We start from the raw sequence: 15,471 nt of genomic DNA, 5'->3' as shown, positions 1-15,471 counted from the left end.
TCCTTTGCCCCTTTCTGAAACTTGTAGTTCCACAAATACTTCCACCGTGTTACAGTAACCTACTAGTCAAGTTTTGCTTTCTTTACCCATCCAATCATGTGCATGCAAAAATCATCACATCATTTTGTTTTTTAGTTCCTGCATGTGTTTGGATATTCTTTGCTAACTAAAACATATTTTGTCAGAGAATAATTCACTTGAACTTGCATAATAATTCAACCCCAATGTCTCCATTTTTTTATTATGTGTATATTCTGCATTGTATTAGGTATGTGTAAGGTTGCATCTTGCCACTCACCTCTTTAACCTTCCTGCTACGGCCACCAAAACAGCCAATGTTTGTATCACTGGAGGCCTCGTTCCTGTTCTGTACATAGAAATATTTGCTGTATTGGCCTGGGAGCTCAGATTCCAATTGGTATGACAAATTGTGCAAGATACACACGCAGTTCTCTGTGGCCTAGAACATAGTGATACAATAAAACAGATTATAAGCCTAAACTGAACAATACAAAAATTTCAAAATTTATAACTCCCCAGATATCCATCAATAGAGAGAGAAATGCTCTGAAACTTGGGGAACTTAAATAGGTTTGTGAATTTGTTCAGGCTACAAAGACTTCAACTATCAACCATAAATTGTCCAGGGCTTGACAGTTGGAGGTGGCCCAGTACCACATTTAGTAAAAATGGACCCTCATGTCACAGGTAGTCCTTGTGCAGTGGCCCAGTGGTGTGAATGCCTCTTTTTATTAATATATCTTCAGTATATCAGTGTGAATCAAGAGGGAAGAAAAGGTAGAAAGGAACATTTCCTGTTCATTCCGTGCATTATGTCATGTGTCAACCAGCAATGTATCACCATAGGTAAGAATAATTGCTCCCACACAGCATAGGAATATAAAAGTACAACCATTAGTGATCTCAGAAACTTAAAAATATCCTACACTTTAAACTATAATAAAAAGTAACAATTCCAGCCATTGCAAGACTTTGGAGGACTGTGTTATCTGTAATTTGGGGGTTCTAGATCTTCCCAGTTTTTGTTTCGGATCACTTTACCATTTTGGGTATTCCTGCTCTATCTGGTGCACCATTGTATTACTCCAACAGTGATGGTGGGAGCCAATGGTCGCGGCAATGGCAGGTGTACAAACTGACCTGTTCACTATATAAGTCATACATCCCAACGGAAGTCCATTTGGGGACAGATGTCAGTGCAGGTAGTCCCTGGGTTACATATGAGATAGAGACTGTAGGTTTGTTCTTAAGTTGAATTTGTATGTAAGTCAGAACAGGTACATTATTTTATTGAATGCAATTAGGACAGATGTTCGTCTCAACATATTATTAGGCAGTATAGTGTCAGTTACTGTAAAAAAATCCTCACTGTGAGTTAATCACAAACAAAGCAAAAAAAAAACTTCATGGAGCCTAGACATTCATTAACCTCTGGAGCAAGCTATGCTTTTATATGCAAAAAGAAACAACTGCAGAGTTTGTCTTGGTCATTAAAGAGTTACAAGAGGCTGCAGAACAGCTCAGCCCTTAAGATCACCTACAACCCCAGCTGTGTTTACCAAAAGACTTTTGCAGGTCATGCAAACTGCCCCCTCCCCCCATCAAGCCTCTGTCCTGCACATGAGCAAGCAGGGAAGCCCCGGTTGTATGTAGGTGTCGTCCGTATGTCGGATGTCCTTAACTCCAGGACTACCTCTATATATGAAGTCAATCAGCTTTTTTTAAATATGCAAGAAAACAGCATATTGTATCTGCAACCTTGGCCAATGTTTCAAAGTTGATGTACTTTATATGATGGCAGTGTTGTGCCTACTTCATTGTCTTTGTTGCAAGCGATAAAGGGTTGCCCCTTTATCTCTCTATGTCTGTCTTTTGTGATGTTAGTGTAGGATTTACCCTGTCGTCTGGTTTGTAGTCAGCAATACTCTTTCTGACGTAATGTACAAGGGAGTCGATGAGGCCGTCACATTCTCTCATGGCTTGTCGTCCCTCCGGGCCTGCTGAGCTCATATTTCTGCCAAGACAATGGAGAAAACAATTAGACTTCCAGGAAACAATCAGCATGAATGGCGTCTACTCAATGCCTAATATATTGTACATGACAATGCAAAACTTATAGATGCAAAACCTAAATGACATTCAGTTTACTTTGTGTACATGTGTTGCATTTTTAAATTAGAACGTAAGTAATAATAAAAAATGTTTTTCCCCAAAGATTTTGTCATTAACTAGCTGAAGTTGATGTTTGCTAGACACAAACAATCCCCAGTGACCTCTGGATGTGGAGTTGTTGTAGCTTGTTGTTTCTTTATCTCTCCAGATAATTATGAGTGCCCGCATCTATCCTGGGATGTTTGGTATGCTGGAGTTATGTCCCAGGGATGTCGGTCATTGTAGATAGAGATGGACAGCCCATCAGGATAAAAGGCAAGGATCAGAGAGCTAATAAACACATTCCTTATGGTATCTCCACACTGCATAACACTAACTTCAAATACCTAGCTATGACATCCATCATTTACAGCCCAAATTTCACAAAACAGATCTGCACAATTTGCCCTCGGGGAACCTCAGGGGTCATTAGGATAGAAAAGCACCAGCTCAAGGCTTCCTTCTGATCTGGACCTAAAAAGAAGCTAAGCAGATTTCAGATTTCCAGAGTAACCATGAGACAATCTGCTCCCATGTAATATAGTTGTATTAAGTGTAAAATAAAATGCCAACTTTTGTTAATGGAAGTGTAAAAATACCATCTACAAGGGGAATCAGAACAACAAAAACTGCTATGATAATGCGTCAGGCGGAATCGTATATGCATGTAGTTTGTATGGATTCATAGATGCATGCTGCATGGAATTTGAGGGTTCTCTCCGTGTTTGTGTGGGTTTCTGGCTTCCTCTAACATTCCAAAAACATGCAGTTAGATTAATTGTCTTCCCCCAAATTGACCTTGTGTTAATGACATAAGACTATGGAGAAACATTAAATTGTGAGCCTCTTTGAGGGACAGCTAGTGAAATGACTATGGAGCTTGTAAATCGCTGCGTAATATGTCAGCGCTATATAAATCCCGGATGGTTTATGTCATTTAACACTTCAGATTGTACTAGCAATGGAAGACAGTACAGAGAAAATGGAATAAAAGATTTGACTGGTTGTTTCTGGTTGATAAAATAATATTATTAATAAACAGTATTTATATAGCACCAACATATTACACAGCGCTATACATTAAATAGGAGTTACAAATGGCAGACAAATATAAACAATGGAGGAGGAAAGGATCCTTCCCAAAAGAGCCTACAATCTAAGCGGAAGGAGAAACTAGCACACAATAAGAGGATTGATCATCAATTATTTGTACGCTTTCCAATCACAGGTATATACAGTTTTAGGAGTTTAGTGCTGAAATGCTAATGTCATCATGTGATGTGTATATGAAGTGAAGCCCGGGGCTCCTCTGCTATCAATCATTGAGCTTGTTTGACACAAGGAAGTGCTGGTTATGTTGTAAGAATTATACTATATGGAATGCTTGGGTCATAAAACCTGACCGCAGACACAGACGTTTCCTCATCCAGGATCTGCTCACCTGTCTGCAGGGACAATGCTGGAGACGTATGTCACACCTGAGGTGACCTGTGCTGTTCCATGATTTACTGCAAATATGTAATACCTTCTGTAGGGCAATCTGTCTGCACAAAGGGCCTGATTTATGAAAGCTCTCCAAGGCTGGAGAGAATACACTTTTGGAAGTGAAGCTGGGTAATCCAAAAAACATGAAATTAAATTTTGAAAATCGTTTGCTAGCAAATGTTTTCAATCCTGGACCAGATCCATTCCAGGTTTGCTGGATCACCCAGCTTCACTGCTGAAAGTGTATTCTCTCAAGCCTTAGAGATCTTTAATAAATCAGGGCCACTATCTGTGGAAGCAGCCAGTGTGTACCTTTAAAATAATAATAATAATAATAATAATAATAATAATAATAGGTAATCTGAATAAACCTCTGTTAAATGACATTTATGATGGTCACCTTATTATAGGAAATCCCTGAACCTTCATTACCAGAAAAACTAACTTCTGAATGTACATTGCTGTTGTAGCATTTTGATTGGGTTTATATCTATTTGTGTCAGCAGCTAATAATGAAGTAATGTAGAAATATATGCAATCAGAGTTTGATCACTTATGGGATAGTCTCGCCTCTAACAGTATTTCCATGTAGTAAAACTGAGAGCTATGCAAAATTGCTTTCTCTACTCTTCTGCATATCTGATTCATGCAAAGTTTTCTTCACGGTATTGGTCATGAGGATGAAAAGGTGAGGTTAGTGCACAGGTACAGCATAGTGTGCTATCTATTGGTTAGCTGAGTTCCCGGTTCTGCACACCTGATGTGAGCGTTATGAAGGACTCCCACCATCCCTATGCCAAGTTATTAGATTTGCACATTATGCCACCCATCATCACTCCGCTAAGTGCTATGTTCCTGGGTCTGTACACCTGATATGCCTATTATGGGAGTTTTATCATGTTATGAGTTCCCAGGTCTGCACACTGGCTGTGCCCATTATGAGGAGCTCCCTCCATCCCTGCACTTCCACAAAAACTCAATCCCCACTTTGGTAGGGTAATCCCTTTAAATATTTTTTATTGTCTGCCGTGTATTCATGCCATTGTATATCCGGATAGGAAGTGATCAGAACATATGCACACATAAATTATTCAGGATGTTTCCAGGCTCTGACTGTCTATACACGGTCCTCCATGTACGGACAGTTTTACTCCCTCTGACTGCCAAATGCACGCAGATGCCTTATACAGAATTGAATTATTGTAATACTTTGGTGAGCAAGACTCAACAAGTCTATCATTCTATAAACATCTTGCCAGGAGCCAAGGGCCAAATCCACCTGAGAAACTCAAACCTGGCATGTCAATCAGCAGGGCTTGTGTTTACTAAACGGCACAACATGACTGAGCCAAATATAATAAAAAGAAAGGAGAACTGCATTCCGATTTAAATTTTTAAAAATATACTTCCTGCCTAAGAACAGAGACCACCAAATACCTATTATAACCTGTTCTACTCATAAAACCCTTCTCCTTGTGCCTCTCTGAGCCTATATTTAGTGTGACCTTCTTGGCATATTGGTTTAATCCCACTGACTACCACCATGTTGTTCTGTGAGGATGGCTTAATCTTAGTAGCCGGGTTCCTGCCTGCATGGTGCAAAGAAGAACCCTCTGTCTGTATGTGTAAGCAGGAGTCTTTCTGCAGATGTTCACCACCAGGGTGCACCAGGGAGCATACATCTGATTGGACAGCCAAAGCTGACTGAGAAGGGGGAATCAGACATCTACAGAGAGACCACTGCTTCCATACAGGAAAGCTTTGACTTGCATATGCTTTGGATCTCTGATGATAATGATGACCCATAAATACCTTCTGTATACACATGTGCTGAAAGTGTAGCTCTAAGCTTTTTTTAGATAGAGTAGGAAAGGGTTAAACCTCACTTATCAGTTATTATATTCGCAGTGGTATTCTGCTAGTCAGCTCCGTATCTTAGACAACATGCTGTGAATATTTGTTGTCATCAACAGACAGCGCTGGGCTCTGACGATGTGACACCAGCTGTACACCTTGTGAATTATTAACGCATTGCTGTGTGCATTGTGCATGTGAAATGACTGCGTGCTAAGGGATCAGGTACAGCCCTGGGCACACTGGATCACCCAGGTTCACTCATCTTCTCCAGTCTTGGAGAGCTTTAATGAATCAGCTGCATCATGAACACATAAATAAGAAGATTGTATTTCTTTTCATCATGTCTAAACTACAGAAAATCCCCGCCTTCTGTCTGTCCCAGGTCTTCTCCCTACCACAACAAGATGGCTGCTTTTATGAGTCAGATGGGCATTGGATATCTTACGTTCGTTTATTTTCTCACATATAAAGAATTCCTCTGATTCAAGCGGTGTTGTCTGAGGATTACTTGAATTGTTTTGGCCTGAAAGAGCCATTGTGCTGAGACAATAGTGAATGCCAAATCTGCCAACCTGATTTACAGGAATGGCCAGGAGACCTGGCAGCTGCAACATCAATGTGAGGAGAAAAGAATTCTCTAAGTCTGCTTTCTGAAAATATAGAGAGGCTTCTGGAAGGAACACACATTTAATTGTCGGAGCCCTGTGAAAAAAGTGGCCTTGGCTACGTTCCTCTCCTAATACTTTACTTTGCAGAAAAATTAAGCCCTTGAAGCTCAACTGAACTTTAACTATAATCAGCTAAATGCTATTCAGGTGAATCAAAACAAAAGTTCAACGTCTTTCTGTTCCTTTTCTTTGGAAAGCAGCCACAGCCTGAGTAGAAAAGTCTGTCCTCTGCAAGCATGCTGCAGAGAAGGACCTTTACTCTTCGAATAGAAGCAGCAGTCCCTCTGCTGAGGTCTCCAAGCCCATTACTAAATCAGAGATAGAGATCTCCATTCATGCAAAGTGATTGGAGATAGAGAGTTTCAGCTAGGTAAAATGCAAATCGTATATTGGCAAAGTATATCTAAACCCAGGATTTTTTATATATAGAAGAGAAGGGCTTCAGAACCTTCCTGGGATGGTCTTCCTTGACTTATTTGGCTTGCTCCTACTTTCTGCTCATTTAAAAGAGCACTCAAAACCCATCTTTTCAAATTTGCCTAACAATCTTCCTCTGTCTCTTAACCCTCACTACATCCCACCATTCCTTTTCCCCCTTCTATTGTGTGTTACTTCCCCACCTTCTAGATTGTAAGCTCCTAGGGGCAGGGTTCTCTCCTCATCCTGTGTCACTGTCTATATATGTCTGTCATTTGTGTAATCCTATATTATATTATTATATAATAATATTAATAAAAACCACATCAAGGTATATTTTGCTATCTGCCTGGTTTGATTTGTGGACGGATCGAGGGCTTTTCACAGGAAACGGTATATGGTTTTTGTTTTTCTTTTTGTGAAAGCTCCACTTTAAGTAATGACAAAGTTAATGCTGAGTTATTAAGGCTAAAATATAAAAATCATCCTTGTCCTGCAACATTCCAAAGCCAAATTAGTTATTACAATAACAAAGACATTAAAGAGCGAGGATATAAAACTGTTTACCGTAAGTCACTTAAAAAAGACTTGAAGATTTACAATGCACAATTAACTTAAAATACATGCTGAAAAAAATGTTTGCAGATATTACGGATAAAGCAATGTATACCGATCTCATCTTTATGTTATTATTGTGAAATGTATTTAAAGCTCAATTCATCATCATTCCCACAGCAGAGGACACTCAGGGTTACAACATGTTCCACAGTAAAAACTATTCAGTATCAATCAATATTATAAATCTGATTGTCGCACGCTGAGCAATCCCTCAGAAAACCTCATCTGCTCACCATTACATAAAATTATTTTAAATTTTATTATATTTAACATATTATTATTTAATAAATGTCATTAACATGTAAAAGCCTATTATTATTATTATGATACAGTATACATATAGCAGTAAAAATTAGGATAAATTAGATGGAGGGGTGAAATCTTCTTTGTAAATTTATGGAATAACTACAGAATTTTGCTAATCTCAGGCCATGTACAGAATAGACAACCCTTGACATTAATACAAATTTTGGAAGTACATTCAAAGGAAAAGAAATCTTACAAACCAACTGAAAATAGCAGGCAAAGTCACCAGCACTCTAAAATGAACTTTTTAGCACTAGTGTCCATTTTCTTCTGCACGGCGCCATTCATGGTTGTCACTTTAAGCACCCTTCCTCCATTACAAGGTCTGTTTGCTGTATAAAGTGCATTCCTACCTTTGTATACAAACCAGCTGACCGCACACTAGTCCACTAATTTAATGCCACCATTTTATTATGCCATGTTAATTCCAATAACTGCATTAAAGCTTTGTGAATAGAGCCAAAAGTTTGTATTATTATCACATTCATCCACCACATATCATACCTGAGGCAGCCGGTGGCATTGTAGAAGATGTCCACATCATTCATCATGTCGTTCTTGGAGTACTCGCCCTCCTTCCAGCCTGAACATGGGATGATGATGCTTCTTGTCAGGGTGCTCAGAGCGTCTCGTATCAGCATGATCTTCAACTGGTCGTTGGATGATAAGTTCCAGAGTAAGCCTGCAAAAAAAACAGTCAGAAATCCAGTGAGCTCCCGCATTAAACTTACCACACTGCACCTGATGCACCATAATTCTTAACATTTTTGATCTAAAGATTTGCTTTAGTGCTTTCCTTTTGGACTACAGCACAGATCCCCTTTATGTTAGCAGATAAGAGGTATTCTGTTGTCCAGCAGGGGACAATCAATGTATAATTTTGTAGCTAACTGATTTTGTCTCAGCAGTAGTGCTACATGAAAGATTCCGGATATACAGGTTGCCATTAAATCTGCTTTATAATATTGTACAAGCGTGCACTTCATAAACATAAAAACAAACATTTCTTCCATACAAATGCTACAACTAGAAATTAAAATATGTACTTGTACTATGAACAGAAATAAACCTTCATTTAATCAGCCTCACCCTGCCACAATGTATATATATAGATTGTATTTGTACTCCATGTAACAGGGCTGAGAAATCTGCATCAAGCTACAATGTGCAGCATTTCTCACCAACACGGGAAAAACTGATTGCAGAGTCTGAGAAAAACAAACTGTCCTACATATCTGAAAGTAGATTGCTGGACTGAAGAGGATAGGGCCTTATATTGACCATCAAAATGAAGAACTTTTACCTTTAATGTCCAAGTAAACCCAAAACTGAACAAGACAAATTCTAATAGTAATCAGGTTGATTAGTAAAAGTAAAAGTAAATACAAGCAGTACATAGAAAAAAAGCATTGACTAACAGTGAATCTGTTTTATGGGCACGTGCTTGTACACTGCACTACATCCCAATTCCTCTTCCTTCTGAATTTTGCCAGTGGGTGGTGATCACATTGTTAACATTTAGTTAAAATATCATAGAACATAGTATACAGGACATAGGCTCATAGGATCATAGAACATACAGACAGCATTTGACTTTATGTTGTATTTAATTGATATTTGACTTGTTTTATTTACCTAATTTTAAGACTTTATACAAACTTGTGTCCTGATACACAAAACTTTAGAATTAAAAAAGGGTGTCCTTTCTTTTTCATATGACTGCACAACTATAGCTTTACAAATCTATTTTTTCAGGGATATTTTTTAATCTTTTGCCTACTTTGCCATCCAATCAGTGTCTGTATCTGTAATAAGATACTTCCATTTGGCAGAAAGAACGTTTCTCATCATTGTGGCTGTATTCATGTGTTGACAGCCTTACCATTAAGTAATACAAAGTTTGTAACATTTCTTTTTACTTTAAACTAAAAATTTCTCCTTGCTGAAGCAATGATCTATTTATCTTACTTTTTAAGGAAATGCCAAAAGGTGTCAAGCTATAAAAAACACCCTTTGGATTGTTCCTAATTAAAAAGGAAAAATACTAGTCTAACCCTATTTCTGTATTTATTTACCAAAATTGTAGACAGTATGAATTTTATTTAGGAAAAAAAAAGTCAAGGAAATTCAAGTTCCTGCAGACAGAAAGGGGAACATTTGTGTGTGTTTTTCCCTTTCCAAAACTCCCTGGCCGAATCTTTCTTTAGTTTTTTTTTAATTGATCCCGGAGAACCACAAATGTTCACAATTAAATTGTCCAGCAACCACAGTGCTCCTGCACCATAGGCATAAACATGAAAACATTGCATCCTTCCTTAGAAATATCATTACACATGTATGGCCAACTGTTGTCCATTGTTTGTGGGTACCTACATTAAGGTAGGGGAAAAAAACTTCCCCAAAGTTTGTTTTACACAGATTGGCAGCAGCTGGTGAATGCTGGACATCCAAATCATCCTCATCATAACTGACTGTGTGCTCAGCCATTGTATCTATCAGTCCATAGCTTGTCAACGCTGGGCTCAGGCTTTTCAGAAACTTAGCAGTGTGAATCATGATACATAATTTGGTGGTGGACATTTATCTCATATTCCAGGCTATTTCCTTAGTACAGCCACACCAAGAAAAATATCCTATTGTCACCTGCATAAATCCATCTCAATTGGCAAAACGTGGCTGGGCTGGACAACTATCATTTCATTCTAAGGACTGGATCACATTTGTCTGTTTTTGCAGTATACACATCTGTTTTACTGCAATGAAATGGCAATTCAAAATGCAGTATAATTTATTATGTGTCTATTAGGTGATGCGGCATTTTTCTACATTGATGCACATCCAGCAGGCTCATAGTAAATTCACTGATACACCTCCAGCAAAGGAGAATACTAAAGAACAACAGGTCAGAGTCTGCTGAAGCTGCTCAAATCACATCCAGGATAGCGGCATCCAGCAGCAGTCTAAATGCATTTGGATGTCTACACAAGGAAGGCTTTTACAGGTAAATAACATGAAAAAATATGGTAAATGCACAAATTTACCATATTTAGTGAAATGAATGGCCTGTTGACAGGATCTCTTTAAAAAATGGATTCAATTGATATGCAATCAGGCAGGCAGAAACCTTTTTACATTTGTTTAGTGTGAATGACAATGCGGGCAGAGCTGACTCATCGCCATCATCTCAGGATCTTGGAATTTTAAGCTGCGGGTTACCAAGGAACAGTCGCACCAACCCGCCTAAACAAATGTTAGTGATAATCTAGCGGCACGCATGGACTCATCCCCGCTGAAACTACTATTCTGTCTGGGATTTTATCTAAGAAATATGATGGAGGAATAATTCGGCAAATGGCTGTGGGAGCAAATTACCCTAATGATGGCTGCTAATGTTAACCAAAGGACAGATGATGTACACGTAATGATCTTACTGGACTATGTTTGCCTGATGTGTGTTACTTGAAGTCTTTATGGGAAGCTCACGTGACAGAGTGACAAGGTTGTAGAAAAGTCTGGGATAGATTATTGTCACCCTGTAACAAGGATTTCATGAACCGGTTAGTATTTATTAAAAGCTGAAGATTTAAACACATTGAGAATTATTATTATTTATTAAATGTCATTAACATGTCAAAGCCTATTATTATTATTATACAGTATATATATATATATATATATATATATAGCGCCAAAGTCCATAGTCGTGTCACTAGCTGTCCCTCAAAGGAGCTCACTATCTAATGTCCCTACCATAGTCATATGTCTTTAATATAGTCTAAGGTCATTTTTTGGGGGGAAGCCAATTAACTCAACTGCACGTTTTTAGAATGTGGGAGGAAATCCACGCAAACACAGGGAGAACGTGCAAACTCCATGCAGATAGTGTCCCAGCACAGACCTGAGTGTTAACCTTTGAGCCACTGTGCTGCCCAATGCCTATAATAGGAATATGCACTCTTCACCGCATTGATCTTACAGGCCATCTAACAGTATAGGAGAGAACTAGAGTTTCAAAGGTTTGGGTGATTTAGGAATACTCCAGGTTTCCTGGCTCTTTGGGTGTTCTAGATCCATTGGCACTTTCTTCATGGAGGTTTAATATCAAATGATAATGTTACCTAGTCTTCTTAGGAAAGCATTCCCTTTAGACTTAGACTTTGAAGTCTCTTCAAAAGACTCAGCCTTGATGCTACAAACCAAGTTCCTATAGATGCTTTGCTAACTGTTTTAGGCTATAATTTCAGCACCAACATTTCTATATAAGGCATTTATGTTCAAGGTTTTTACAATCTTTGAATGCTCACTACAAGTTTGGGTGTTGGACACCTCTGGTATAAAAGAAAAGACCTCACCTGTGATTTGTCTCTTTATCTCCAGGTCATGTGTGTCCCTCAGCAGGTTCAATAGAATTGGCATCCCCCTCTGTTCGCACACCTCCAGTTTGTTATCATTGTCTTCAAACACCAAATTTCTTAGAGCTGCACAGGACGCCCGCTGCACTTCCTCATTGTCACTGCTCAGAAGACGTATCAGTCGAGGAATCCCACCCAGGGTATACACCTATGGGATATATTACATAGTAAGGGGACATGGGTCTGGAAGAATTTTACAGAGTAGACAATATTGAGCAATAACACAAATTTATCAGTTTAGTGAAGAGTAAAGATTGATGTTTTAATTGGTGACAAGCAATTGTTGTTCTTTACTCCTGGCCATTAAAAAAAGAATATCTAAAGGGAACCTATAATGGTTTCAGGTTCATTTTCAGAGCTTTAAAGTTGAGAAGAATGAAGATTGACATTGCAGACAGCTAATTATGCCTCAATGTTCTTTCAAGCAGATTTATCAACAGAAATGTCCAGCTGAAAAATGTAAGTTCTGTGTTTCAGCTCTATCCAAAATGAATTTCATAAAGAGGTTCTGAATTCCAGAGGGGATTAAGATTTCACTCTTGTGTGAAATTCCTGCCCTTCAAACTAAATCTCATTTTCTCCTCTGAGCTTTAACCTGGGTGATGAGAACACCAAAGCCAAATTAGTGGCTATCATACAGGAAAGTAAATATTTTTCAAGTATTAATGTTATGATAAAAAGGTATGTGAATGAATTATTATGCATGATTTCAATATGTGTATTGATTGGCTGTAAAGTTTCTTCATTTCACTGCGCTCTTTTCACCACGTTCTGTTTATTGCATACCTGCTGTGTCCATTATAGGGTCACCCACCATCCCCACTGCATTGCTTTTACCACTCTTACTCTGCCTGGGTCAGAAGACAATAAAGGAGCGGCAGCACAGTCATTAAGCCTCTTTCTTCCCTCTTTATGTCAATGTGCTGCCTGTCAGCAGAGGCTAACTTATTTGTCATTTCGCCCTTCACTGTCCCAGTCTGAGTGCAGCCATGCAGGTATTTTTTTAAAGCACAGAACTAACATATATTAAATAGTTAGAGTTCAATGGTAAATACTTACCTTAGAAAGACCTGGTTTCAACTGTAATTGGCCTCAACCTTGCCTAGTACCATTGGGATGAATGCTATGCTAACCTGGCCCAACAAATGCTCCGTTGGTTAAATTAATATAAAATCCATCAGACCCTTCAAACACTTAGAAAAAAAACAAACACATGTAAAAAGCCTTTTCAGAATGTTGGACGCTAATAAAGATGCATAAGGTAAGGTACAATCCAGGAAAATACCTATTTTTTAAGAATGGAATTATTATGGGTGTGATGGTCAGGTGTCCACAAATATTTTCATTTGTCTCTCCATTACTGTATTTGCATCTTTATAAAAAATGTTGCAGTCTAATAACTAGGAAGAAGGAACTGAGGAAATGCTTTTGCTGCCTGCATTGAACTAAAATGTATGCAAAGTTGACTGAAGTATTAATTATAATGGGTTTCACATAATATATATATATATATATATATATATATATATATATTTATACACAATTGCTGTATTCTGTGGCACTCCAGGATTGGAGTCTTGCAGACCTGTAAAGGTATCTAAAGGTCCACTTTAATCGACCTAGTTATTCATTCTTAAATAAGGAAGACAGATCTGTAAAGGATCTGCAAACACCTTACTTGGGCCCACAGATATAGGAATTCATCTAAACAAATTCTCAGGTCTCCACAGATGCTATAGCACAGTAAGGGCTGAACTGTGCAGCTGATGTTCTAAATGTAGAACTTAATCTGGCTTAATTATGGATGGAAATTCTGTTGGCAACCACAATTACACCCATAATAAAGAGTTCCTTTGCCTACAAAGTTCCTTTGTAGTACACAAAAAAACAATCCACTGTAAAATAGAGGTTAGTAAAGGTTACCATTCTTATGTTTTATTTTGATGGTTTCAGGATGCTATGGAAAGATGATATAAATTTCCCCCCCTTGTACCAGTTAGAACCAGCTTCCTATACTAGTTATTTCCGCTGCATGAAGTTATATCACTTTTGTAATCACTGTAATCATCCTGGATGGTAACGGTGTTCAGGGATATCCCTGAACTGAGCCTTTTATCCCAACTTTTCCAGGAAAAAAGTAAATTGTGCAGGTTCAGCAAGGGTAGAACTGGCCTGACACTTTCAAGCTATTCTGGAAATGTAAGCACTGGAATAATCAATATTAGCTGCTAATCTTCTAAAATGCCAAGTTTACAAAGCTGCTTTTTTAGGAAGACATTCATGACAATCAACTTACCCAACAGGACCGGCTACGTGGACACCATCAATTTGAGACTGCACAATTCCACTTCCAGCAGCAACCCTTCCAGCCGTCATGGTACCTCTCTTGCCACCCATGGTCATTCCACTGGCTCCAGAATACTCCCCCCTTCCGCTTCTGTAGACAGTCTTTTGAAAGGTTGCTCTGTGAATCTCAGGTCTACTGTACATCTGTTGTGGTGGGATTGCAGCCCTTACTTGGTTAGTACCAGCAGTGTAGGAAGTCTGATAGATTTCCTTGTCAAGAAGGTTGTTCAGACTTCGGCTGTTCCTCTGCTCGTAGATGCCTTTGGCTGGACTGTTTGGGCCACTGTTCATGAATACGGAGTCTTGGTCAGACATGTTGGACTTTCTGGTGGTGCTTTGTCGTGCTTTAGCTGCAGAACCAAATTCTGAGCGTGTGTAGCGGTAGGTGGAGGCATTGTAATGTCGTTGCTCTGGATATCTCAAACTGGCAGCTGTGTTTTTTCTTTGTTCATACATTGCCACTCCACCGTCACGTTCTGGAGAAACCTCCTTTCTAGAGAGAGGCTTCCTCTGGGTGGGGTCTTTTTCAGTACCATATTGATTGTATGTAGAGTAGCCTCCGGCCCAACCATTTTCCTGCCTACGTTGCCCATATTGTGAGTATCCTCCACTCCATCCATTTTCATATACTTGTGACTGATAATCCTGAATAAAAATATAAAAATAGAAATTGGAAATTAGCACTTCTTTACAAAACATGTAGCAGTTATCCAATAAGTTCATAACTTCAGGTGCCTCTTCTGCACTTCCATATCCCCTCTTTGAGCTGCAGAACTTCCCTCATCTTGTAAAGAAAAATGAAAATGTAAATGTTTTGTAGTCCAAATGAGAAGAACTGGGCAGCAAGCAGCCTAAGATGAAACAAACTGCTTCTCTATAGATACATTATGGTGAATGAATGATGTCGCCTTAAGACAGGAAGAGTACAGACTCTGCATATAGTTTCTGCTTATAAAATTGGCTTACTGCTTTGCTCATCTCAAACGCACCTTCTGCAATAGGGCTGCGGGCTCACGCCATAGGGGCAACCAATGTTTACTGCATTAAAGTGTGGCATAAAAACTCCCATTTCAGTTTTAAGGGGTTTATTGTAACCCAAAACATCCAGGAAGAAAGTTAGGATAGCAGAATGTCAGAATAACGGCAGTTCACATCCAAAAGTAATTCATTCAATCAACACCAGCAGATGA

The 15,471-nt window shown here is 38.8% G+C and overlaps 2 protein-coding genes across 2 annotated transcripts in view; both read right to left on the bottom strand.

Annotated features, from left to right (window-relative positions):
* LOC140323225 (plakophilin-2-like) overlaps window positions 1–12,094 on the bottom strand; it is a 25,946-nt gene extending 13,852 nt beyond the window's left edge. The window contains exons 1-4 of the mRNA XM_072400127.1: window positions 11,876–12,094; window positions 8,028–8,205; window positions 1,918–2,035; window positions 299–460 (exon numbers count right to left, since the gene is read on the bottom strand). Of these exons, the coding sequence (XP_072256228.1) occupies window positions 299–460; window positions 1,918–2,035; window positions 8,028–8,205; window positions 11,876–11,939 (522 nt within the window). The 5' untranslated portion in view covers window positions 11,940–12,094. The remainder of the gene's footprint in view (window positions 1–298; window positions 461–1,917; window positions 2,036–8,027; window positions 8,206–11,875) is intronic.
* Window positions 12,095–14,227: 2,133 nt separating this feature from the next.
* Window positions 14,228–15,471, bottom strand: part of LOC140322380 (plakophilin-2-like) — a 30,456-nt gene continuing 29,212 nt past the window's right edge. Inside the window, exon 3 of the mRNA XM_072398954.1 lies at window positions 14,228–14,926. Within this exon, the coding sequence (XP_072255055.1) occupies window positions 14,228–14,926 (699 nt within the window). The remainder of the gene's footprint in view (window positions 14,927–15,471) is intronic.

Source organism: Pyxicephalus adspersus, chromosome 2 (assembly GCF_032062135.1).
Source record: "Pyxicephalus adspersus chromosome 2, UCB_Pads_2.0, whole genome shotgun sequence".
In the NCBI taxonomy this organism is placed as follows: Eukaryota; Metazoa; Chordata; class Amphibia; order Anura; family Pyxicephalidae; genus Pyxicephalus; species Pyxicephalus adspersus.
Note: the sequence above shows the minus strand (reverse complement) of the source record. Positions and strands in the feature narration are given on the sequence as shown.